Source organism: Anas acuta, chromosome 1, assembly GCF_963932015.1.
Source record: "Anas acuta chromosome 1, bAnaAcu1.1, whole genome shotgun sequence".
NCBI classification, from domain to species: domain Eukaryota; kingdom Metazoa; phylum Chordata; class Aves; order Anseriformes; family Anatidae; genus Anas; species Anas acuta.
The window spans coordinates 61304421-61330991 of NC_088979.1; the positions used below are offsets into that span (position 1 = coordinate 61304421).

The window sequence follows — 26571 nt, forward strand, 5'->3', positions numbered from 1 at the left end:
TTACAAGCACTTTTTCCTGAATCCAAATAGGAATGGGGCAAACAGCCAAGAAGAGTGTTTCACACGGGTTCTACATACTACAAGAATTTAAGTGGCCTCTGACAAAATACCCGTGTATGTATATAAATTACTCCTTTTAGTGGCAAAGCAGTATTTCAAAGACTGCTGAGCAGTAGCTAACAAGTTTCCAGCAGCGTGTTTTTCATAAATTAACATTCCTGTTCAGAACTCATGTTCTCCAAGTAGGATGCTTCAATTTCTGAAACCATTTCATTACATGAAATTTGAGGTATAAATGCATCACTGTACCAGTATAAGGACACAATCTTTTGATATACCCATCTCCGTGAAGCCTTTTGGCTTTTAAAAGTAAATCATAGCCCTATTTCCATACCTCATTACCATTATGTATCTTTCCACTGACACCTGACCTTATGCATAATCAGGTGTGAATTTCAAACCATACTTATAATTTAAATGAGTGCCTCATTATTTTACATAACCTAGAATGAAATAGGATTTGAGATGTAACTACAGAATTCACAGTTCACCCATTCAGAAACACAAGTCCACAGAAAGAAATTCATGCTCTCTAATACTTGAGTGTGAAAACCTTTAAACAACACTTGTAAATAGGGGCTTTGCAAGAATTTCAGGACTGGACTTCAGAAAGGACTTTGCCAGTTCTGAACAAAAAACACAGTGTTGAAACAGTCTGGAATGTTGTTAAAGATAAACTATGAAAGAAAAATGTGAGTATTGAATTTATTACCTGTATTTTGAAGAAAGAACGACAGCACCAATTGCATAAAGTTATAAAACACCGGTAATAAACATGTAAATAAACTTCAGGTTTGCAACTCCAATAGAACACAGACATCTACAAAGAAATATATATATGTATACATGTAATATAATAAAACCATTCATTAGGGAACAAGAAACATCATATTTTTATACTATATAAAACAGCTGTACAGTGTGCACACAGACTTCCTGATCTCTCTAAAATGCCTGTCAGTCACTTCTCCCTGTCATCATTTGCTTGACATAGTTTCTTCATTGTCCACGGGAGAGCTCTAAGTGACTGGCTTGTACTTTTAAAGTACTTATAGTGCAGTTTGTCTCCATATATATATACACATACACATACATATATATACTCACAGATGGGCACATATATGTATATGTGTGTGTATATATATCAAAAAGACAAACACACACATGTACACACACACATGACAGATCTAAATAGCTCCTCTATCCTGTGCTCTTGAATGAGTGCTTGTAAAAAATCCCTGCACACTCTGTGGAGGGAAGGAAACTTGCTGATTGTGCAGATTGAAGTCATTAGATGGTTTCGCTCCTAACTGTCTGCAAACACACACAGCCAAATCACATGGTGGTGTCCCATATTCCTGAAGACAGTCTGTTGCAGGAGGTATCCTCCACCTTCTTCAGCAGCGTTGGTTTTTTACAAGGGGGTGGAGGTGGGGCTGTGATTCTTTGCTCAGTGTTGTGCAAGATTTGCGGCCAGTCTTCTCTCTCTTCACACAGCTTTCTCCTCCAGTCCAGAAGCTCTTGCAGAGCCACACTCTCATTCTCTGAAAGTCTAAGCTGATGAATAACCTGTTAGTGAGAAGGAAATAATAAGGGTAGATAAAGTTAATTTTCTTGGCAGTGTAAAACTGCAATGTCCCTGTTGAATGATCCTCCACACAGGATCCTGTGCCGCTTCTGTCATTGACATAAAACTGCAATCAGAGCAGATTCAGGTCCCATTTTCTTATCATCCTCTGTAAACAGCTCAGTGACATGTATAATGCGGTATAAACAATCATGACTTTCCTCAAAATAACTTTGCCTTGAACTCATGAGAGGTATTTTATATTGCCAGGCCCCATTGTAGGTGTGAACCACCTTCCACTCCACAGACTACATCTATTATTTGCAGAAGGACCCCATGGAGCAAGATAAGCTTATTCACACATACTAGTAGGATGATGAACCAAAATCTTGAGACTGCTACAGTGTGCCCTGGCTTAGCCATGTTGGATGGTGACTGCTCCCATTTTGACAGTTACAATTAAAGAAATAAAAAGATGCATGAGTATAAGCAGTCAAGTTCTACGCTTTTGCTGATGGAAAGCTACTATCATTTATGCTACAACTGAACAAAAAGAGATCAAACAACTCTGTTAATAATCTGAAGCAGTGTTCTCCTCCAGAAGGGTTTAAAACTTTGTGCTTAACATGCTGTCCCCACCCCCTCCATTATCACCGTTTACACAAAAAATAAAGAAGATTAATGAAGTAGAATTGTCTTCCTTCAGTCTAATATCTGGAAGTCGCAAAACTGAAGTATGAAGTAGATGTCAAAAACTAAATGGAAAAAACACCCTTGTGTCAGCAAAGACTACATGAACACAGGCCTTAGAAACATACAAAACAAACTAACTACTGTGATGAGTAGTCTGTATTTCTAACAACATGGTCTTAAAACTGTTGTCAAACAATACAATTATATTCAGAAAATATTCTTACACTGTGAAAATAGCAGGTGCAGGAGCAACAAGGGTTTTCCCCTAAAAGTAAATACCTGAATAACCACAACCAAGAAAGTATAACCTGTTTTGCTGTTTGGAATTAATAAAGTTCCTGTTACAGATGTGTATTATCCTTAGAATTGGGGGCTGGCATTTGTCTTCCTTCAGAGAATACATTATTGATTTGAAATATAGTTTCAGTCCGCCTGAAAATATTTATAAACTCATAGTGAATTAGCCAAGTAGTTCTGAATTAGATTCACAATACACCTAAAAGAAAACTGTTCCCTTCCATTTAACTTTTCTGTTCCAATGATTATTTATTTTGTACAAGTCAGTTTGAAGCCCTCACATCAGCACAAGTCCAGGAGCTATGGAGTCGCATTGTCCCTTAAGATTCAGTATAGCAGTACCTAGACTAGGTACTGAGAACTATTTGCTGGAGGATATTCTGTAGCAGAAGGAGAATCTAGGGAATATGAACCAAACCCATCAAAACAGCTAATGGCCCACAGCCCTTATCCTGTTGCCTTTCTTCTTAAGAATCCCACAGGGACATCTAGGAGAGGCACCTGTACATGACTAAAATGTGCATAGCTTTCTTCACACAACCACAACAATTGAAAAGTATGGCTATTCCTGGCAAGGCTTCACTTATACTCCTGATCATAATGAGAGATGGCTGCATTTCAGTCACCACAATAAAGGAAGTGATGTGTGGTGCCTTTAAATGCTCAAGAGAATCTACACATGTAGTTGGTTCCAGCTGTAAGGAGGGCTAAGTGACATGAGGGGCATCTCTGTCCCCGATGAGCAACGAGGTTCCTGGGGTAGGAGGTTGTGCTTGCCTGTGGCTCCTGTTATTCTGTAGTGGAATAGCAGGTACCTGGGTACAGAGGCTTACACAGGTTTCACAATGCTGCTTCAAATACGTCCTGTGCAAGTTAGACCTTTCACATGTGTCATCGGAGATGGAAGAAGCCCTTACACAGATATACCTGAAGGTCTTTTAGGAATCTGCATAATTTCTGTCTGGCTGATATTTCAAAAAGAAATGAATTAACCTATATATTAATACAAGACGTTATAATTTCTAGTACTATTATAAATTTCAGGTTTTAAGAAAAAAAAAGAAGAAAAGTGGAAAGTGTTTGAAAGACTCCATTAAAGTATATTTAGATGTCATCCCAGACCACCATACACAACTATGAAATCAAAACCATTTTTTGTTTTTACGTTTATACAAAATCACAGAATCACAGAATTTCTAGGTTGGAAGAGACCTCAAGATCATCGAGTCCAACCTCAAATGCACCAATGCATCCCAGCAAATCAAAGGTAAACAAAACATTCCACAGATATTGTTAGATGGGTTTCAGAGACTTCCTGTGTAACAAAACATACTACTTTTCAGTGTGAGTAGGAAAGTTTAGAAGACAAAAGAAACTTTTTAAATTGGAAGCAATTTATCAAGAAAGAGAGGTAAGGTATTTTTATCCTGAGAAACAGGTGTATAGTTTGAGAAGCACCATAGCTTACTGTCACTGATTTGTATAGATTTTTGTGGGTTTAGATTGTTGGCATAACCCAGTTCAGAAAACAGGTAGATTGTAATTCAGTCTTCCCAATTTAAACACCTTATTTGCATCTAAACATTAGGCATTTCATGGGCCTGTATTAGGTGTGACTTTCAGAGATGTGCTAGAACATACAAAAAGAAAACTGTGTTAGACTGTCATCGCAATAGTTTCATATGAAGGAGTTTCAGAAATAATTAAACAAAGATGTACTTAAACATTGGTAGATATATACTTAAAATTGATCATTTGAAACTGCATTCAGGTGACTAAAGCCTGATAGCACAACTCTAATGAACTACAGAGGAATTTTTAGTTCTGAAAGATTTATAAAGTATCTGAATAGAGACAGCTCCACTACTCTTCCAAGAACCATAAAAGCACCCAGGTGCAGGGTAAAAAGCAAGTACAATTTGCCTGGGCAAGGAAATTGTCAAATGCCTCCTATTTATAGATTATAGGCACTTTACTTTCCTGACCCTGCTTATGCAAGCTGTAACTTAATGTGCCAGCAGTTTCTCTATACAGCTCATTTTCCAGTGTATAGTGGACAAATCTTAGTTCAGTCTACAAATAAGTGTACATCTTTATTATATTTTCTAAACACAGCTGGAAAAATATCTCAAATCTCTGTTCATTATGAAATTGAATTGGGAAATAGGCTGGAAAAAGTTTGTATTTCAATCTGGATGAAGAATGTGCGATGGAAATGCAGTGGCAATGAAATGCGAGGAAATGCACAAGAAATGACAGAATTTTAAATGAATCAATTAATTTAGTTAGATTTATTGAACAAGATGATATCTTTTCTCTTTTCCATTCATGACTAGACCTGTGACAAGTTAAAGGTTTATTATACATATTCATTATAGAAAAAAAGATTTACTGAATTATTTTACATGAAGCACAATGTAAATCAGCAAGCTATGTTTCTTCATTATTATTCTCTACCCTGAACAGATACTTTGTGAAAGGTGAATAAGGTGTGTAGGAAGTAAGTAATTTAAGAGTGTTAATCTTTTCAATGAACACTGAACAAACAACTTCAACCATTAACGGATAGAGATGGAACTAACTGTAGACCAGGATTTTCCTACTTAAAGTCAATGGTCAGTCAGACATAGGCAACACACCATTTAGGCTAGACCCACAAAAACATATATCATTTGAATAGCTAGCATTTAACAGCCTGGTCATCTGGTGAAAACACCTACCCTGTGTTTGGTATCCAGAGTCCTACCTGAGCAGACAATAAAAGCAAAAGAGTCAAAGACAGTGATGCACAAGAGAAGAGCATGCGGAGTTGCCAACTCAGTGGATTGCAGTAGAGTGAAGCAGTTAAACAAGGTCCATCTTTTCAACTGTGAATATAGCAGGATGAACAAAACCAATTTCTAATGAGTAGCCCTGGGAAGAGAGCCCAGGAGCATTCCTCCCACCTCACAGCCCAAATCTGCACTGTGGAAGAAGGCACTCTCCTCCTGGCACTATGGCTTTTGATTTGTGGTGGAGCACCAATGGCTTAGTTAAAACAGAACAAACATGGAGGGACTTTCACCATGATTTAGCAGTTAAAGTACATCTGGAAATCAGAAGATGTAGATTTGACTTATTTCAGGTTAAGGAAGAAACTGAGTTCCCACATCCTGTGGGTGACCTTAGGACACTGCAACTACAAGACCTGGACTCTGAGCCCTAGGAAAAGGACTTTGGTTCCTGTGCAATGTGCTAAGGTGTGCCATCCATATGTGTGCATCCATAAGTGTGCTAAAGCAAATCCTTCAGAGTGAACCCCTTGTGGTTTCAGAGCACAAGAGATAGGAACTTAGAGACAGATCACTTAGGGTGTATGCTGCAACTGTGAAAATTGTAGAGCATGATTGTGCCTACCAAGTAATATGCACTTTAACTCATTCATTGGAGAATGAGTTCCTGAATTGTCTTCCTGGATTCGAACTTGTAAATTCTGCCTAACTTCCTTTATAAGGGTCTAAAGCAGACAGTGGCTTTAAAATTTGTCTTAGAATGAAGACGAGTAGCTATAAGTCCGTAAATTACTTTAATTAGACTTAGTTCTTAGGCTGGTTAAAAAATAGAGCATTTTAATTATGAAAAGTTGGAAGTTTCACATTTTTAAATAATTTGTGACAAAAAAGGTGTGCCAGATAAAAAGATTAACAGGCCCATTTAAAATTAACTTCAGAATTATTTACGGATTTGGCTGTAGAAACTCTGGAAATTCATTCTGCATTAAAAGATCAAATAGTATAACTTTACAGAGGATGTTCCATAAGAGTAAGAAGTAACAAAGAATTTATATTCTATGTGTGGCAAATACTACACAGTCTTACTCATTAAGCTAGGGCAAAAGGACTTAATGTGTCTGTCAGAGATTTATTAATTTGCACTAGCATGTTCTTTTTTTTTTATAAAATAATATTTCTCTTAATTTTGCTCTTTCCACGGCAAAATGTACAGTTGATTTTTTCAAAAATATGTGTATTGCACTCGAGTCATTTTTTTTGGTCACTTGCAACTGCAGTGATTTTTCTATCAGAAATTCACTAGACAATGAAAAGAAGCATTTAATTACATTCTTGGATGTTAAAACTTACAAATAAATATGCACAAAATAGCATAGGTCTATGTGCTTTATTATAGTTCAGTTTTTAGTTGCTTCTGTAAGCTTTAGTAAAATTCCTGAATATAGACATCGAAGTAAAACAGAAAACAGATTTTTAATCACAATACAGTTTAAAGACAAGTATAGCATATAAACCTGTACTCCTGAGACATATGCAGGAGATAGCTAGTCCATATTTTCCCTTCAGAGACATATTACTAATTATGTTCTTTAATAGATTTTTCAATGCTGGTGCTTTAAAGTAACTGTCAGTAGATTCTCACAATTAATTATTGCAGTTTTATTATGTTTCTCTTCCATTAGTGTTTTAAACTGTTAGTAAAGTTGAAGTCCCATCATGAAATCCATGGGGAGACTGAGTATATAAGGGCAGTGATTTTACCTTTCTAACATCAGTTCAGGATCTATAGTAAATCATGCCATAAAGGTAAAATGTTGATGATAAATTATCATAATTATCTTAGAAATGTAACTACCTTAATGAATTCCACACTTTAATTTTTTCCAGTTTGCAGACTGTCTAAAAATGTAAGCAGATCAAATTTGAGCCTGCAATCAATAGGTGACTCACAGTTATCTCTGTTATAACCCTTAAAAGTAGTTTGCAAGTCCCAATGGGTCTCCTGCGGATCATCAGTTTTAAAGACAGAAGTGATCAGGATGTTCTCACCTCTCATTTCACAAGACACAATTTCATTCAGTAATTCTGGAAATAATTCTTGCTCTGTGTAATTATTATGGAGAGCAGCACATTTTGATTCAACCTGTGACAGGCATGCATCTCTCTCATGCAAAATGTTTCTAACTCATTTTAATGGTTTCATCTTTTTATGTTTTCCTTTTTTATCTTAGAAGCCCCTACACTGACTGCTTCCAAACATAAAAGTCACATCTTTTTTTCCTACCTACAGGACAAACACACCGCAACACCTCAAAAATCCCACCCTTTTCGGTACCAAAACAGATATGTTTTGTTTTTATTTCTCTGTTACAAAAAGTCACAGATCAGGAAGGGATTGCATTTCCACCAACTCTTGAATCAAGAAAAAAAAATCTTGTCAGCCTACGTGTTATTTAACAATAAAATATTAATTTGAAGATACGAGGGGAAAACACAGTTAAACAAGAGTGCTTTAAGAAACCTAGGCAAGCACTCAACATAAATCAAATCAATATGTAAATCTGTATTTGATTGGGAAACCTGCATTGGCCACGTAAGACCCCAGCAGGGATTAGAGAACGGCTGTGATAAATGAGTTTACATGCTTCTAAATTCCAATTAAAAACCTTCAAATACAAATGTACCACTGGGATCCAAGCTGATTCATCCAATTGTCTTGTGAATGCTGGGACATGCATTTTTTTTGTAAATGCATACCCACTGGACATAATAACTTGATATATAATATGCAACCGTAAAGTGATTTTAGTTAATTGTTCTCTCAAATTGCTGATAATTTTCCTTTGTATTGGAAATAGTAACCTTACAATCTCCAAAAATAATACTCTCCAAATGGATGGCAAATGGATTTATTGGAAAGGACAAAAGGACAAAGCAGATCAGTACTGTCTGGTACAAATTTGGAATTGGTCTGAAGAAGTTATGCCAGTTTAAACAGTTAAACATGAGATCTATAACTGATATATATTGCATTTGCTTTGTTCTGAACAACAAAATGCCTCATTTGATTAATGTGCTTCTTACATCAAAGGAATAAACTAGCTCCAGATCAAGTGATATATAAATGACATACCAAAGGAAGTTAGAACCTTGCTGATACTTAAAATCTGTGGGTAATCTTAAAACTAACACTTTGTATTTAAAATAAAACAAATCACCACAGAAATCAGGAAGAAATCTTTTCCTTTCTGACAAGAATTTTTCAGCTATCTTGATTTTTGGAGACAGATTTAATTTTCTTCCAAGCATGTCATGATGCTGGAAGCAGGATATTTTGGGGGCAGAGATCACTTGGGTACAGGCATCTTTCATTCCATCCCTCTGCTATCACATGGCATTTGGAGAAGTGTCAAACTTCATCTCCCCAGAAAATCAATTCTATTGTTTGCTGTGGGTTGGCTTGGCTTTCTGAAAGGATTTTCCACAAAAGTTCATGGAAGAAAAGTCCACCAAGTATTGCTATGTATAAAATGAACTCTGCCTCCAGAAGTCTCTTCCTCACAGGCTGCTGGAAACTGGGAGGGTGTACATTGAGTCTCTCTGAAAGAGGCACCCTGAAATCCCTGTTTCCTGAGGCAGCAGTGTCTTCTTGTTTTGCTCAAGAGGATCCTGGGCTACACACATCTTTGGTGTGACTCAGATTTCATATTTTTAATCTGACCACAATTCTATTTCTGGTACAAATTGTCTGATTTTCTCTCAGGCTCTTAGATACTCTTGATGGGTTTTCTTATTTGTTGTTGTTTTGTTTTGTTTTTGTTTACTTGTTTGTTTGCTTCCCCAGGAACAAAATGTAGTTGCAAAAGCAATGGTTGATCTTCAGTTCTTTTTCACCTTTCCCTCAGTGAAGCAGTAACATGCCCGGGACCACAACATTATAGATTAATTAGGCTCCTCATCTTCCACGAGATCTTTCAGCTATCAAACAATAATATTGTATCTTTGCAAAATAAAGTCACTATAAAAAGTCACTATAGCTCTAACATATAATCTGGCAAAAAAAAATAATATTGGAGGAAGGTAGGGAACATTCAATAATGTATGACAGAACACGTTTCAGGCTCTCTGATTACTTGAGCTGGGAATACAGTTGGACAAGTCCACACATTCAAAACAGGGCTGCATTTTATTTATTTATTTGGATCTTGTGGGTTTTTATTATTTATTTATTATTGTTTGGTTTGGCTGGGTTTATCTATACTCTACATTTCTGTTGTCAGCTACAAAATGACACCTTACCAGAGTGACTAAAACTTCCCCTTAATACTGAAATATATTGATATATTGTTTGTTTATTTTTTTTTTCCTCTGAGGCAGTATTTCTCTCTCCAGGCATACTGACTACAAACTGCTCCTTAAAAATTTCAGGAGCATCCTCATAATTCACATCTGATGTGTCAGAAAAAAGATTATGTTCAGGATAGCAACTGTGCCTTTCTCAAGATGAGTTCTGAAAACAAATCATCCATTGTAGATGTCTCCGAACAGCTGACCCAACAATACTGATACCACTTTGTACATAAACTAAACAAACAAACAAACAAAACACACACACACAAACGTAAACAGAAACACAAACAAACATCAAAAAACAGAAAGCATGCTGCTACTTAACACTAGTACTCTGTGGTATTAAGAGTGATATTTTACTTGATGAAATATCAATTACTTTGCCAATCATTTTTCTGTGAAATTCTCAAAAATCTCCCTCGCCAATTAGAAGCTATGTTTGCCACTATGCTTTTGAGGCAATTACAAAAACCATCATCAATTCCTATTTTCTAATGTATCTATCACCCTTGTATAGAAGGCTACGCTTACGGTCAAACAACATTAGAGGCAAACACCACTTAATTTATGGGCTGTTAGCCATCCAAATCCCAGCTGATCCACATGGATATGGCAGTACATGAATGCAAGAGAGTGACAGGCACAGGGACCGATTTATTCTCTCTCATACCAGGCACTTAAAACCCTGAACTCGGAAGTGAAGTCATGCTCCGCAGGTACTGTCCATGGGCTACGGGACCACCCTCCCATTGAACAGAAATTTAAAGCGGCCTTTTATGGTGACCCACTGGCCATTGTGGCAGCCCAAGGAGAATAACTATATATCTTAGCCAATTACCTGAGCTTAGAGAGGGCAAAGGGATGCTTGGGAGGTTTTGTTTCCTTCTCCTCAACAGTCATAGCAGGAAGTGGAAAGACGGAAAAGGGGCCTCAAATGTGTAGGGAGCTGATCAGGGCATCTACTGGTTCAAAGGGAGAGAATCTGCACCTTCCCTTTTGGAGTTCACAGTGTAGTGCTAGAAGTCAGAATTAGGACATACTTGCTAAGGAGGGGAGCATCTGCCCACCAAACACCATTAACACAGCAATACTAGATACGTGTACCTACTGATGAATTTATAGTACACATTACCTCACAGTATTTAATATATAAGGTACACATTTTTGGCTGTAAGTCTTCTAAAAATAAAGCTGCACTGTGTTATAAGTCCTGATTTTTGTCTGGATGTGACATTAAAAGAAGAATTCTTTGATATTATTGTCAAAACAATAAAACAAAACACAATATAGGGGGAAGTACTGATTCAGATTGATGATAAATATGAAACACTCTGTGTCCTCTCTTGGATGTTATGTGTTTACAACGGCATTGGTGATTTTATTATTATACCAGACTTGGTTGATTGCTACATTTTTCTTCAAAATGTTCAAAGATTACTTCCAGCTAATAGCCAAACCCGATAGACATTAATAACGAATGCTAGAGCCCAGTGTTTAGAAACGTGACAATAGGCTGGGGGGTAGCAACACATCACATTCTTGAGTATTCTTTTTTTAACTTCTGAACAGTCAACAAAAGAAGTGATTGGCAACAAATATTAAATCAAGTAGGAACAAAGGCAGCCCTTGAAACTATAATGAATATGCAGCTCTTTCTGAAGGAAGAGACTGCTGAAAGCAATGAGATTTCATGAAATAAGAGCTATGGCTTAAGCTATAATGAAACAATAAATACATTCTTCATGAATATGAAAAGACATTTCCAATTTTTCATTGTCAGGTGTTGGCTCCTATATTACTGCAATCTGCCAACCAGCTCTATGGGGTTTAAACAAAACAGAAGAGATAAGACTGCAGATTTTTTAATATAACAATATGTGAAAAAAAATCATCATTTTTTATCTTATCTCTTACCTTTTGAGCACGTGACAGACAAAACATGTTTCACAGAAGTAGGCAACCACTACTATTAGGATAGCAAGCTGCTTGATTATTTAAGTCTTGTTCTAGGAGTATTTCCATTGGATGTTGAATGCATATGACTTCACTTGATTTCAAATAAGCCAACATTCAGTCATGAAAAAAATAAACTGCACAGAGAGGCTTTGCATCTGTTAATCAGAAATTTTCGACCTTTTTCCTCTGATACATGTGGACACTGTGGCTGTGAACTAACTTGCATAGTAACCACCCTATAGGTGAAGGTGGATTATTGCAATTATTTGTATTTTGCAGAATATAAATATCACACTGATATGTGTATGAAGTTGAATGTCTCATCTGAAACATCACTTATCACTTTTTACTTTTTTAATTCCTTAGTGCTGCTCTCTTTTCTCCCCACTATGCTGTAATCTGACATTGGTTCTTTCTCTCCTCTTTTTTCCATCTTTCTTTTCTTTTTTTTTCTTTTTTTTCTTTTTTTTTCTTTCTGTCTGGCTCTGCTTCTTTCCTCTTTCTAAATCCCCTATTCCTTTATACTTTATACTTCTTCCAGTCTTTCTTCTCTGAATCATCCCTTAACTGGTGCCTGTTTTTCTTCCCGCTCCCACCCCACACACAAGCTTATTAACACTCCAGTCTTTAATCTGCCCCTCATTCCCATCTGTTCTTTATCTCCAGGTTGTCCATTTTATCCCTTTACAGACAGACCATGTTGTTTCTTGCTGCCCACATAAGAAACAAGAAGTCTTTTAGCTGGTCTGCTTTTCTTCATTACACAGTGTCTTTCTCACACCACATCCCACTTCATAGCGAATGTTAATAACAACTTTAAAATATTTTTATCAAAAATAAAAAATACAGTCCTAAATCTGTGAAAAAGAAGACAGGGCTGCTTAGCTTTTGTGCAAGGTGCCAAAGATACACTCCTGCTTTTGTTGTCTCTATTTTGTCTTGCTGATGTTTCTAATATGCCAAAGAACTTACACATCTCAATAGTCTTTATGCCCACATCTTTCAAATATACATGCTCACAGGAGCCATTGAGAACAGAGGAAGCAATAAATACTGTCCAGAGAAGACAGTCCATTGGACTGGCTAGGGAACTGAAATTGTTTTGTTGTAAAAGGAAGAGAGCACAGAGGCACTATTTTCTAAAGCTTTTTTTAGTTTAGATGAGATTTTGGTTTTTAGATCTTGCTAATTGATTTCAACATTTGTGAAGCCTCCAATATGCTTTGGATCACTTCCTGGGGTATGACTAAACACGAATAACCCTTGGTTGTAACAAAATCTTCTACCTAGACAAGATTATGGCACAAATGACCAGAAGTAGCATATCTCCCATTTTGGTGCTTTCTTTGACTCTGGAAGAAAATTATGGGGTAAGAATTCAACACTACGGGTCCAAGCACATTGTAAAGTCCCAAAATGTTTAAACAAATCACTGAAGAATTTGACAAAAGCCAGCATTTCAGTAATTTAAAATCAGTTATTTTAAATCAAGTTTGGACATGTCAGTTTCCCGGTTTTTAACATTCAGGAAGCAAGCAGGTGAGCTGAAAAAAGGCTTTCTGCAGTAGCTGAGTGTGATGCACTGCCTGCAGCTGATGTATTTGGATTTAGATGATAAGAGCAAAGTAGGCTTTGCTGTAAGGGTGGATCTGGATATTGTTTCTTGCAGGGTTGTTTTGCTGTATAATTCTAGTTTACATTTGAAGATTTTCTTGACTAAAATGTTTTGTTTTACAAAGAAAACATAAAATACATGGAGCCTAGCATCCTGGGTTGCTGAGAAGAATACATGTGTTTCTTTGCTAATAAACAGTTTCTTAAAGACCTATTATCTGAACAAAATAAAATACATGAAACTTTTGGATAACTGGTTCTGAGAGCTTTGATCCCCAAATCTAAGGTTCACTTTTTGATATTACAGATTTATATCTGATGTTAAGTTCTTTATGTTTTATGTTGTGCTTACTTGCAATATATAGATAAAATCACTTGGAAATCTACAACTGTACAGCCACAATACAATATGAAGGAAAATGCATTAGCTAAAAAAATCATACTTTGCTGTTCACACTTCTTCCGATGAGACAAAAATCAAACTTTATTTTCTTTATTTTTAATTATTTTCTTTATTTCTTTTTTTTTATTTTTGGTAGCAGAATAAAGTATAATTTTATTGTGCAAGTTTCAAATAAGAAATATTTTGGTAATATTTTAACATTTTTTTTTTCAATTGTTGTCTTTTTTCATCCTGTTAAAGTAGACCCTTAAGGAATAATGGCCTTAGAAAATCATCATTTGTGGTCAAGACTGAACTTATTTTGTTTTCAGTAGATTTCACTTTAGAGATGATCAGTAAAGTTGCTGAGCTCAAATCTGCATGATATTTTATACCAATAATTGCTTCCAGAAGTATTTGTTAAGACTGATCATTATGATGCATGTTGACAGATACTGAGCTGAAAAATTTGCTCTCTGAAATGTGTAGGTTTGCAGTGTGTGGAAAGTTTCAGGCAGTGGCACAGGTAATTATCACCTTATGTGACAATATGATGGTACTGCAAGCTACAATACCTAAACTTTAGTTGGTTGTATATGAGCCTTGAGATCCTGTGACAAAAATGAAATTAACTCCTGTCACTTCAGGAAGGAACTAGCAGGGAGATATTAAAAAATACATAAATATTAGAAGTCCCTGAAGGCTAATGAACCATTTTCCTTTAGCTGAAATGACAGTGTCAGCCAAGAAACACGAGGACCCAGTCTATGTTTCTCTCTCTAAAGCAATTAGTCAATCAGTACCTTCAAAGATCTGTGAAACAATCTGTCCTATTTCATATGTCTGTACAAGAATTACTTTAAAGTGATAAGGTTATTGTATCAAAGCCTGGAAAAGAGTTTTACAATAGGGTTGTATGCTGTTAAGACTCATCCGCAGCCTGCTAAGAAATGTCAACTGTAATTAAAACCAATCATTTTCAGATATATGGCAGGCTTTTGAAATAGTGAAGAATTATTTTTACAGTAAGAATGTTCAGCCCTGTGAACACAGATTTTTTTTCTTTTCTTTTTTTTTTTTTTTTTTTTTTTGTGGGAGGAAGATTTTTCTTTTTCGTTCTGCAACGCCATTTTGGAAGATGTTTATTCATTAAGAGAATTGTATCAAAAATCACTGAACTGCATGTTCCTTCTCTAAACTTGTCACAGTTCTTATTAAGGCTGCATTTAGGGATCGTCCCTGCATGTAATTCTGAGTACATGGCATGGAATATATTTTAAAGATTTGTGAGACATTTTGCCAACCATCTATTTACTGAAAAGTGACATTTCAAAGTACTGAACTGAAATTGTGTTAAGCTTTTGGCAAGTAATGTTGGAAGAATCAAATATAGAAGTTTGCAAATGGTTAAAGACTTTCTTCTAAAATAAAGCATTTAAATGTGCAGACTAATTTCACATAAGGATACAGTTTCCACTTGTAAAGATAAGAAGAGGAAAATTACTTCTTCAGGTCCAGTTCATTTAACTCTCCATGTAATGCACTGAGGTAGTACCTTAAACGTGAGCACCCTTGATCCCAGGCAAGCTCTTTTGCAACAGAGGTGTAAGGTGCTCCACAATGACTGTGTGTCATTGTGTAAGGTTTATCACTGCAGCAATGTCTGAGATTTGGGATTTTCATTCACTGGAGAGTGCTCCTTGGCCACTCTCATGCCCGTTAAGGATTTGGTCGTTTATCAGAAATGTATAAATATACCATCTCCAGTTGTCCTTATAATCCCATACCCCCTTCCAGTATGGTGACATGGCAGTAGGCCTGTCAGTGGGGTGTAGTGATGGCAAAGATTTGTTCATTTGCACAAGAAAGGTATGTGCCTGTGTGTGCCAGTGCAGTTCTGGCAGGGCTGTCATATATCTGATGAGATCAGCAAAGTGCTGAGTACTGCCTTGGCACAATTCTTCAATTCAGAGTTAAGTGATGCAGTTTTGCCTGTGCTTTGGACAGTGGGGCATAAAAACAAAATGTGAAGACTTCTGTACTACTTTGCTCACATATTTGATCAGTTGCAACATATTGTTTTTCAAAGTTATGCTAACACCTAATATGATGCTGAAGGTAGAATCCCTTTCCTGTTGGAGCCAACAGACAAGGATTCATTCACTTTGTTATGGCCAGGTTATCATAATGAAATCTCATCTGTCCCCCACAGAGAAAAACAAACAAACAAAAAAAAAACATCTTTTAAGTGTGATAAAATACTTCCCTTACCTTCTGGTAGTGTATTTTGGAAACTGTAGCATTGGTTACTGAGAGCTTTCTGTTGAGGAAACTCCTCTCAGCTCCAAAATATTTTCTTTTTGGACAATAATTAGCTTTATGGTAAAACTCTTACAATCTCACATATATATATATATAAAAATAAGAGTCAGAAACACTGTTTTAGGAAAAGAAGACATAAAGACAACAAAAAAATACACTAATGTTATTTAAGTGAAATAAAATTAAATTGCTTTAATGCCTTAATGCCTTAATTGGGTACTTAGAAAGTAAAGTGTTTCTCTTTACATATAAAATGCTAAAGTAAAGAATTAAGAAAATGTATTATGAAAAAATTTGTTCCTTCTTGTCCATCTTATGCACATCAAAAAAATCTATGTTGTTACTATTAAGTGGCATTAGCTAAACAGAAATTTTAATATACACAAAGCGTAAGCTTCACACTATGGCAGGACCTATTGTTACTTAAATTGACGCTGATATTTTGATTTTAAGCGTGCAGCATGGTTATCTTCACAACAGAAAAAAAAAAGAAAAAAAAGAAAAAAAAAAAAAGAAAAAAGAGCATATTAATCATTGTCCTTAGCTCAGTACAAGCCTGTAAGAGAAGTCTGCATTTTTTAACACCCAACACATAGATTTGAATCAAGAAAGTTTTCACCATGCAGGCAGTACAAATTTTTGCTCTCTTATGGAGTAAAAATTGCTCTCTTTCACTGGTTCCATTAGACCATTAATGACATTTTTACCTGAGTAGTGTGGCTCTCTCTGTGTCTTTGAATCGATGAGCCTGCTGTACTGCTGGCTGACAGTCTTGAATATTCATTTTCCTCTGCTAAACCTAAAGCAGAACAATAATAATTTATAATCTGACATTTATGCATTGGCTGATTTCAGCATCAGATTCAAAAGACCTTGATGTGTTTTACTGCAAAAGAATGAAATACATCTCTCATTTGCCTGCGTATTTGTTATTTCCATGCTTACTGAAGCTGGACATATTATTGTTTATCAAGCACAAATAGTATCATAGGTATGCATGCTGGCTTACAGAAGGAGCAATTGTACTGAAAGAGCCTACAAATAGCACATTACCTATACATTGGCCAGGGACTCCTCCTGCAATGCAGAAACCCCTGGCCCCTCTTCCACTGGCTCCTTTTCATCACAGAAGCAATGCAAAGGGAATGGAAAACAGGTCCGTGGTCTGCTCTCAAATTAATGTCTCTAGTCACAAGGGAAGTTGAGAGTAGGTCCAGGATTTACAACTTCATCTCATCAGTATACTGTTTTTTTTGTTTGTTTGTTTGCTTGTTTTGTGTAATTTTTTACTTATTGTGTACTCTCTGTATGGGAATTAGATACTCAAAATTTAGCCGTGTAAAAAGCAGTCATCCAATGTAAAAGAGCCAGGCAGTCTCACTCTGGAGACAAGAGAAACAAGCACCTCTGCACAGTGACCTTAGAGCGGGGCTCTAAGAGAAGACCATTCCCACAGCTCTTACATTAGACTAGGTACCTACCTTTTGGGTGGCTAAAACTAGAGAAGCTGAATCTGGGAATAGTATCTGGGAATATGTAACTGTGAGATGAAATGAGGTGAATCCTACTGTTTGTGTGTTATACACAACATACTCAGAATTGTGATGGAAACAATTCAAAGTTCAAATGCACCAAATCCTGAACTAATTATGAGATTATGTGCTGTACTACCCATAGTTCAGTTTCATGTTCCTGTTCAGTTTCTTGTTCAATCATGAAACTGCCATAGAAACACTCTATTGAAATATGCTTGTCCTACAAACCTCTATCTTCTGTATTAAAAATGTTTACTTCTTTATTTTGATAACTGAACATTAACTCTTTTATGATTAGCAATATATGATTTAATTCACATAAGTGTAAGTTGCATGAAAAATCTCATAAAATAACCTGTTTCTGTGAGAGAAATAAAACAAAAGTTTTAAAAAGAGTGAATGATCCTTATTCTCTTTTGGCCTCTTTCTCGTTTTTTAGTTTCCCCCTAATACTGGTGCATCTCCACAACTCTGTAGATAACGAAAGCTGCTTTAATTCTATTGTTCTTCTGAATGAAGTTTGTGTAAACTATTTGGAGCTTTTTCTACAGATTCACATCATCTGGACTTCTTTTGGACACATACAGGCAATGAAATGGTGGAAGCCCTGCTTGCAGCTCTGGAGACAGGACCAATCTTGTGAGAACCCAGCATTTCAGTCCTGTTCTGCCTGATCTGCATCAGATCAGGACATCTGACCTTGTTCTCTCATTGCTTTGAACTACCCTTTATTTTGAGTTACAGTTCTTTCTTTTTTAAGGTATATATTGGAGTAAGGTCCAATACTCATGGTCTCAAGCATTCTAGGATTGTAAAACATATGTTACCACTATTCTTTTCTCACATTTATTAAAGTCAATAAGCAATCCCTATCCTACAACTGTAAACTTCTCCTCCGCAAAATCATATATTTTTTGACAAATGAGATACTTGAAGTAAATGTTTTTATTTATTTGGAATTTCCCCCCAAAAATCCATTTTTGTCAACACAAACCAAATCCTTTTTTTTAAAAAAAAAATTAGTTTCTGAACTAATAATGTATTCACATGGATTCATTTTGTACATATCTCAAACAACACTAAAAAATTGTCTACTATTTAACTCAAAATGCCTTCTAAAGTATGTGTTATTAACTCAAATACAATATATATTGTAAAATATTTGCATGATTGTAGACACCATAGATGAATGAAAAACTTTCCTAGGCCAGCAATATGCTTTTGGAAAAGATACTGCTTTTGCACTGTATTCATACACTTTAGGATCTATGGTGCATGACAGCCTTGAGCTAATAATAAGGTTATCAATGATTTTCTGTTTATTCCTATGAAAAGCACTTTGATAAGCAGCCTTATCAAGTAAGTAAAGTTTCCATGTACAGCAACAGCACGTCAGCACAGACATGGAAAGCAGAGGCTTGGTGAAGTTTGGAAAGATAAATGGAGTAGTTGATTGAACTCTGAAAGTTTTCCTTTACGTACACCTAAGTAAATATTAGGATACCACAGCTGTGCACTGAATAAGACCTTGCTTAATTCAGCACAAGGTTGGAAGCATCAGTTTAGCAGGGACAGGCATAGAACTACAATAAATTAATGAGAGGTTCAGGCTGGAGCACAAATTGCCTGGGATTTCTTGAAACTATTCTCGAGTACCTGAAGTAAGTCTAATTGTGATTTTTCTGGAAAAATTCTGCTTTGTAAGGTTACTGAAATCATACATGGTGGTGACAATGATAGCAGGGAATATGATTCAATCAACAATCTACAACTGGGGAAGTTAAACAAAAGAAATGTATTCCATTATTTTCATATAATAAGAATACAGCCTTGTCCCAATCAATATGTATCTTCAAACTAAAAATACTATCTTTTACTCACTTGACCCCATAATGCATTTTCCATATTACTTCAAAGGAAGGTCCCACAATCAAACCTTGATCTTACTACTATACTTCCTTCTTCCCATGCCTGCCCTGCTCTCATATGCTCTTCTTATGATCCTTCAGATAAATGGCTTGCATCTCAAAATTATTGAGATCTAGAGCAGTGGACATCTGGAGGTGCTTCTGTTGTTCCAGAGAACCTCTAGTCTCAAAGGCTCCACTTCCCCAGAACTGGGGGGCCTGCACCTCCTGACCTCCAGCATATTTTGCAATTCAACAGCAACATCAGAGATGCTCTGTGTCTTTACAACTGTGACCACAAATCATAACCCAAACCTTCTACCTTTCTCAACGATTCCATATCCACACACGGGTTCGATCTACTGATAAGCTCCACTCGACACATTGGCTGCTACAGTGTAAAAGAGGCATCACCAGCAAGGGCAAGGAGGTGACATAAGACTCTGCACTCAACACCATGTAGCCTGTGTCATGGGGACATGCCCCTTTTCTGTCAGGTTGTCTGCTGTGACACTTCTCCCATTCTATGTGCAGATGAGAACCTGTGGCCTAATGTGCTAAGATTTGGGGTCAAGTTTAAAAAAAAAAAAAAGTACAGCAAACTGTAGTCCACAGGTGACCTGCTTAGACAGAATGGCTACCTTCTTGACAGATGAACTTAGATGAGATTAATCCCCTCACCAGAATAATGCGTAGGGCTCTTGGGGAAACAGACAGGTTCTTGACAGCTACTCTTATGCTTATCAGCATAAACTAGACAGTGACTCCTCTCACGTGTATCTCTTCACCACGAACACGGGACCTCGGTTATAACTGGAGGGAAGAGGATATAACCAGAGAGGCTTCCTTTGAGGGACAGCAGGGTGCCAATGGAGCTGGATACATGCATGGCACAGTGTGAAGTGCATGCTTGTACAACCATTAGGCAGGATGCAGCCCAAGCCAGAGTGGTCTCCTTTGGTCCAACAGGACTGTGTCATCTGTACAGTAGCTACTTCAGTTTTCAGTTGGATCACACTGGGTTAAGTACCTCTACAACACAATCCACTGGGGGTAAAAAAGTGTCATGTACATGTATAGCATAAAAGATTGCTATACGCTTTATAACTACTCTTTGTGCATGGACAAGAAAATAGAAGAAAGAAAAAAAAAAGTTTTCTTTTAGAACAAAACTCTGTAGATATGGAAGGTTTGTGGAAGAAAACTAAAAAAGTACTCTGTACTACTTTTAGAGTACAGAGCTGTAGAAAACTGTTACTACTAATATTAAAGATAAACTAAAGAAGAAGAGGATTACTTTACATAAAATGAAAAAGAAACTTCTATTAAAATTCCAAGCAAACAGCAGTGCCAGATATTAAACTCAGCTTGTGAAAGCAACACAGCATTAATCTATTTGGAAGCTGAGCCAGCTAGCTTTTTAGCTGCTTACTAATGGTTTTCTAAAGAATTCATCAGGTTAGAAGATTAACATCTTGGTCAAGTTGATTATCCTTATCACCATAGTGACTTCAAGTTTCATGATGCTTCAGAGAAGTGGTGCTGACACTTTGCTTCGTTCATGAAAGCAAAAGACTAGTCATATTTAAAAAGTGTCTCTGTATTAACTCACTTGAGTAATGCATGAATCTGGATTTTAGTTCTAACAATGAAAAGTAGAGTATACAGTTCCACTGTGTAACAGTGGGAAGCAAATTATTATATGCTCAAGGGTTTTGTAATCTCAGCATCAACTAATTAATAATACATTTCAAGTTTTATTTTCCTAAAAACTAGCTTGTATACACTAAAAGAAATAAAAAAGTATTTAACATGGAAATATCTTATGACACATTAAAAAATACTAGTGTTACCTAGAGATATCCGAAAAGACAGATTTTGAAATCATGATGAATCCTGGAAGGAATACTTTTTCTTTTAAGTAAACTGGCAAGCTGTTTTTCAGGTCACGTAATCTAAGTACACTAAAGTTTTCCATATTGTTAATTCTTTTAATTATTATTAATGCTATCTAGAAAACTAGAATTATGTACAACAAAATTTATTTTTTGATTTTGGTCTGTATCAGGGTAAAACTAAAGCTTTTCTAGAACAGTCTGATAGACAAAATGTAGATTTGAGCCTTATAATATCACAAATAATGTTAATTCCTTACCCAGTGGGATACTGCAAGATCTAAAGGGACATTTTTTCTGCTCATAGTATACAATAAATACCAAAAACATTCCTTATGAAAGCTGCATCAAAATTGGCAATCTTCCATTGAAACTTTGAGTTTGATGAATCAGTGTTTTTTAATGGAAAAAAATATCTTACTGGAAAATTCCACTGCACGACATTACACCTTTATGATTAAACTTTCCATTTACAAATAGTTTAAAAATAATTACTTTATGCATAATAGATACTGTGTATTATCAATAAGAATAGCCCTGGCTACTAGCAGTTGCAAATACACTGATAAAAAACACACAAATAATTATAAGCACCCATCTCGCCTACTAGTTGGCCTTTTATTCAAGCAACAACCATTTATTTCAGTGACTGCGATCATTTACTAACTTAACTATAATCATCACAAATTATAAACATAAATCATCACTTCATTTCTAAGCTGAAAGAAACACAGCTCTTGTGATTAAACTCCCAGTTAAGGGATCTGGGGATGAAATGGTTGCTCTTATAAAAAGCTGATCTCCCACAGGTCCCATTAGGACATCAGAATATATGATTAAAATCCTACATAGAAAGGAATCAAAGCCTTGCTCTACCCACAGATTTTGTGTTGCTATAACAGTCTGACTGTTATACATACCGAAAATATGTTCCCTCCTCCCTAAATTGTTATATTGATACAAATGGGGAAAAGTTATAATGGACAAAGATGTCTTTTTCTTCTATTACAGTGCGTTCCCAGTTTCACGCAGGAATGAATGCACCTTTACACTCCTGTAACTCAGACTGGAAGAATTTTTTGCTTTGGTTATCAGAGAGAACAGGAAGAGTTATTTTGGCAGAATAAATTTTATTGTGAAAAAAAAATAATTTAATTTTGAAATGCTTCATTTCAAATAATAAACCCTGATTTTTTCATTTCAAAGCTTTTGCATTTATGATTTTTTTGACAAAACACTTGTTCCCCCACATCCCATTGAAATAAATACTTTCTATTTGTCTTATTGATATTCATACCATACTTGCGTATTTGTATGATATGGTTTTACGTAATAGAGGTGTTATATCCTTAGGATTATGTTCATAGGACCTTGAAAGATTTCATTTGGTCATTGCTCTTGCCCCATTTTGATCATCTTATTGCAATTATAAACAATTTGCCGTTCACTAGCAAGGGACTTGCACCAGTGGGAGATCCTGATTTTCCATTTTCTGTTCAATTTTTATTGATTATAGGGTCAAAAGTCTCAAATCTCTGTTCTCCATGCCTTGGGTTAGTTACAGACTTGGAGCTGAGGTAATTACAAATTCCTCAACAGAAGTTGTTTTATTTTCTTCACATTCAGCTTTTATTGGAGAGGGGCTTATCAGTTCATACATATGAAGTTAAGCCAGTTCCAGAAACACAGATATTTCACAACTGAGGAGATCCAGCTTGACTATATCTTAAAAAGCTCATTGAAAGATGCACTTCAGCAATTTTACGTTAGAAGAGCTTTGGGATTAAAAAATGCTTACCATTTGATACTGAATTTCCATTTTCAGCAGTCACAGAACTGGACAGTGGATTAGACGACTGAGTTCCATGGTTATTTGCATTTTTATCCTGGGTTTCTGATCCAGTATCTGATGCATTTGGATCTTCCCTGCTCCTCAAGTTTAGATTAGTTTCAGCACCTGTCACAGAGAAAAAGCTTGTCAGCTTCCTATTTGCTACCAGCTTTTGCACATAAGTGGACAAAACTAATACAAAGAATACAAATTTATCAAATTACTTTACTTAATCACTACAATCACAGTCATAAATGTGGAAGATTTAAGTCAGTGATTTTTGCAGGGTTCTTCTTTGTTCCACCAATAGCTGTCTAAAATTTATGAAATTGAAAGGCATTAACAAAATTTCATTTGTACTGTTCTCTTTACACATACATCAGCTGATAAAACTCAACACATGTTTGTGTTGACCCTATTTCTGGTTCCATGTCTATGTCACAGGAGTTCATACACTGCTGTCATCACTGCAATGTCTTTCACCATTGTATTAGGTGATACGAGCACCAGCTATAACATGGCTTTATTTTGTTTCTCTTATTTCTAAGAAATGAAATGGCCTTTAATACAAAACCATACATAGCAAGATTCCTGCCACCAGGGCCTCCATGTGGGCACTATTTACCATGTGTCAAGGCTCTCCAGCCATCATCACTTTCTATAACATTCCAGGTTTTCACATTAAATTTCTTTTTGCCTTCTAGTTAAATTTCTTCAGGATACCAAGAGGAGCCCTGATCCTGTAGGACATCACAGGCTGCATACAATGCACAAGTATTTCTCCAAAAAGAAGGGCAAAACTCTTCTCTTCTTCCCCCCTTGACTGATGGCACATCTCCACAAAGCGGAAGAGCCCACCACAAAGTGCCCTGAGCTGGCCCCAAGCTTGCTAGGCTTTGTCAGCCCCGTGTTCAGCCATCAGGCACGCCACGCGATGCTTTTCCACTGCAGTTCAGAGGCTTGAGGGGACTCAGAGCTGGGAGACAAGACCATGAATGGATGGGGATGGCAGGAGAGAGCCCCACTGCATGTCTGGCATCCCAGGCTATGCTTACTCTGCCCTCTGTGGAAGGGCTGATGAGACTGCGTTAAATGCTGCACTGGCAAGGCTATGCAGTTTCTGGTGGATTTCTGTCTCTTTACTGTCTTTACGTAAGTTTGGTGGTGAACATATATACACCCTGTTTCCTTGCCATAATGAGGTTTCTTTCAGAGAAGACAAAGATGAATTCTGTTCCCTCTCTGGCTAGCTGCATTTCAGCTTCCCTAACTCCCTCCATCCCCTCTGAGAGCTGGCGTTAGCTGCGGGTCTGACGCACAGTCGCTGACACGGGAGCAGAGGCCCTCATTTAGCACTCTAAAATGGAAATATTTCCTCTGTGACAGCTCTCAAAGAGCTATTCTTTGCTTTTGGTTGGGTTTTCTTAAGCCTTGTCATAATAACAGCAACAACCAACGAAGGTCAAAAGACTAGCTATTAAAACCAGCGTTATAGCATTTATCCATACTTCCAGTGACATCCTCAACTCTCCCAAAGATGCAATACATCCTTGTAAGTCCTAAGAACATGAGCATTTTTCAAGGGAAAAGGAAAAACACTTCTTCATCAGGTAACAGATACTTTGCCTGCAGATTTTCAAACCTAATGCTGAGTGCATGGTCAATTTTTCATTTTCATGCCTTAACTGAAAAAAAATCTTGGGTTACAAAGCGCTAACATTTTAAAAATGAATTAACATGGAAACTATACTTCCAGTTTGGTTGACTTGAAATGTTTCCTTTCATTGAAAAGGGCTTTCTTAGCTGTGTTTAGCTTTCAGTTATCTAACTCTGAATCTTTCTTAACATTTCCTTTTCTAACAAAAAAAGCTGTTTTGAAAAGTCAAAAAGTTCATTTCCAAGCTGTCAGAATAAAACATTTCAATGTTTTTTTATTCCCTTCTTTGCCCTCATTCCCTGATCCTTATTTGCTGCCAGATCTGATTGGAGTGTTTCAGTGGTGCTGTTTCATAAACTGCATATTTAGGCAAATGTGCTATGCACTGAAAAAATTAGGCCAGCTCTACCCGCAGTAACTGATTTGGGGCAGGCGGTAGAAAGGGAGTCTGAGCTAGAAAATGCATGCAATACAATTATAAGAGCATGCCTGACTTAGCTTTTGTACAAGCAAGTTGACTGAAAAATGCATCTTTGCAGCTTGTATTAAATTTGTCTGAAAAGGAAATGTCACTTTCAGATGTTAATAGTCAGTGCACTTGCCTATAGATCATAATCCACCTACATAATTATTGTGCCACCTTTTACATAAAGAGTCTCAGGGGAAGTGGCTAGGATCCTTATTTTTCTTGATATCCAAAAGATGTATTGATTTGCCTGACATCTGCAATTCATTTGATTGTTGAAGTGGAAAGACATTTTCTTGCATTTCTACTTTGTAGAAGTCTTTTGTTTTATAGGTACATTGATATCTTTTCATAGCATCCATGAAGCGGTCTTGGGGAAAAAAAAAAGGGTTATCTTTTCTTCATTGTATGTATAAGATGAAATACTACAAAACATTGTGGATAGCTGTTATTGAGCTAAAATATCATCATAAATTGGCAGAAACAAGTAGTGGACAAATATGCAACGTATCTGTTGGGACAGCTATCTAAATAAAGATCTGTTATTCCACTTGCTCTATTCAGTCATTGTAAGAAATGCACATCTTCATTTGCTAAATAAAAGAATCTTACAGGGAAAATACACTCCACAGTGCCTTACTTCCTTTCTCTCAGAGGTGAGAAAGAAGTCCATATTTTGTTTCAAAATAATCTGGATTATACAAAGTTACTTGCACTAATTTTCAATATAATGGGCATCTTCAGCTCCTTCTTGGAGCAGTCATGTGAGTCTTTGGAAGAATGTAAACGTATATGTTGGCTAACTTCTAAAAGACTCCTGGAGAAGCTGGAGTTTATCCCTAATATAATAATAATAATAATAATAATAATAATAATAATAATAATAATAATAATAATAATAATAATAATAATAATAATAATAATAATAATAATAAATCTTTATTTCTTTGGGGTTTTGTGTAAGATGGGTGATTTTTTTAAGAAAATCTTTTGTATACATAAGATAGTAAGAGAATGTTTTAGTCAGGTATAACCAGGGTACTGTCCCTTGCTGCAAAACTTATATTGGGCAATCCAGGCTGGAAGGAACCTCAGGAAGTCCCTAGTGAATCCCCTGTGACTTTATCTTCTGCTCTGGGCTATCCCTCTCTGCTGCCTCCCCACTACTAAAATTTCTCTGAGACAAGCATGTCTCCTGACTTTCTGTCAAAACAGCTGTGTTCCACATCATGTAGCATTGCACAGTGGGCAACTATAAAAGATATATG

At 36.3% G+C, this 26571-nt stretch overlaps 1 protein-coding gene across 3 annotated transcripts in view; it reads right to left on the minus strand.

The window, feature by feature from the left end:
• Window positions 1-751: 751 nt before the first annotated feature.
• The window catches only part of MYO16 (myosin XVI), a 370616-nt gene continuing 344796 nt past the window's right edge, over window positions 752-26571 (minus strand). For all 3 annotated transcript variants that reach the window (XM_068678649.1, XM_068678640.1, XM_068678659.1), the window contains 3 exons: window positions 23148-23306; window positions 16720-16811; window positions 752-1629 (listed from right to left, as the gene is read on the minus strand). In XM_068678649.1, coding sequence (XP_068534750.1) covers window positions 1396-1629; window positions 16720-16811; window positions 23148-23306 — 485 coding nt within the window. In that variant the 3' untranslated portion in view covers window positions 752-1395. The remainder of the gene's footprint in view (window positions 1630-16719; window positions 16812-23147; window positions 23307-26571) is intronic.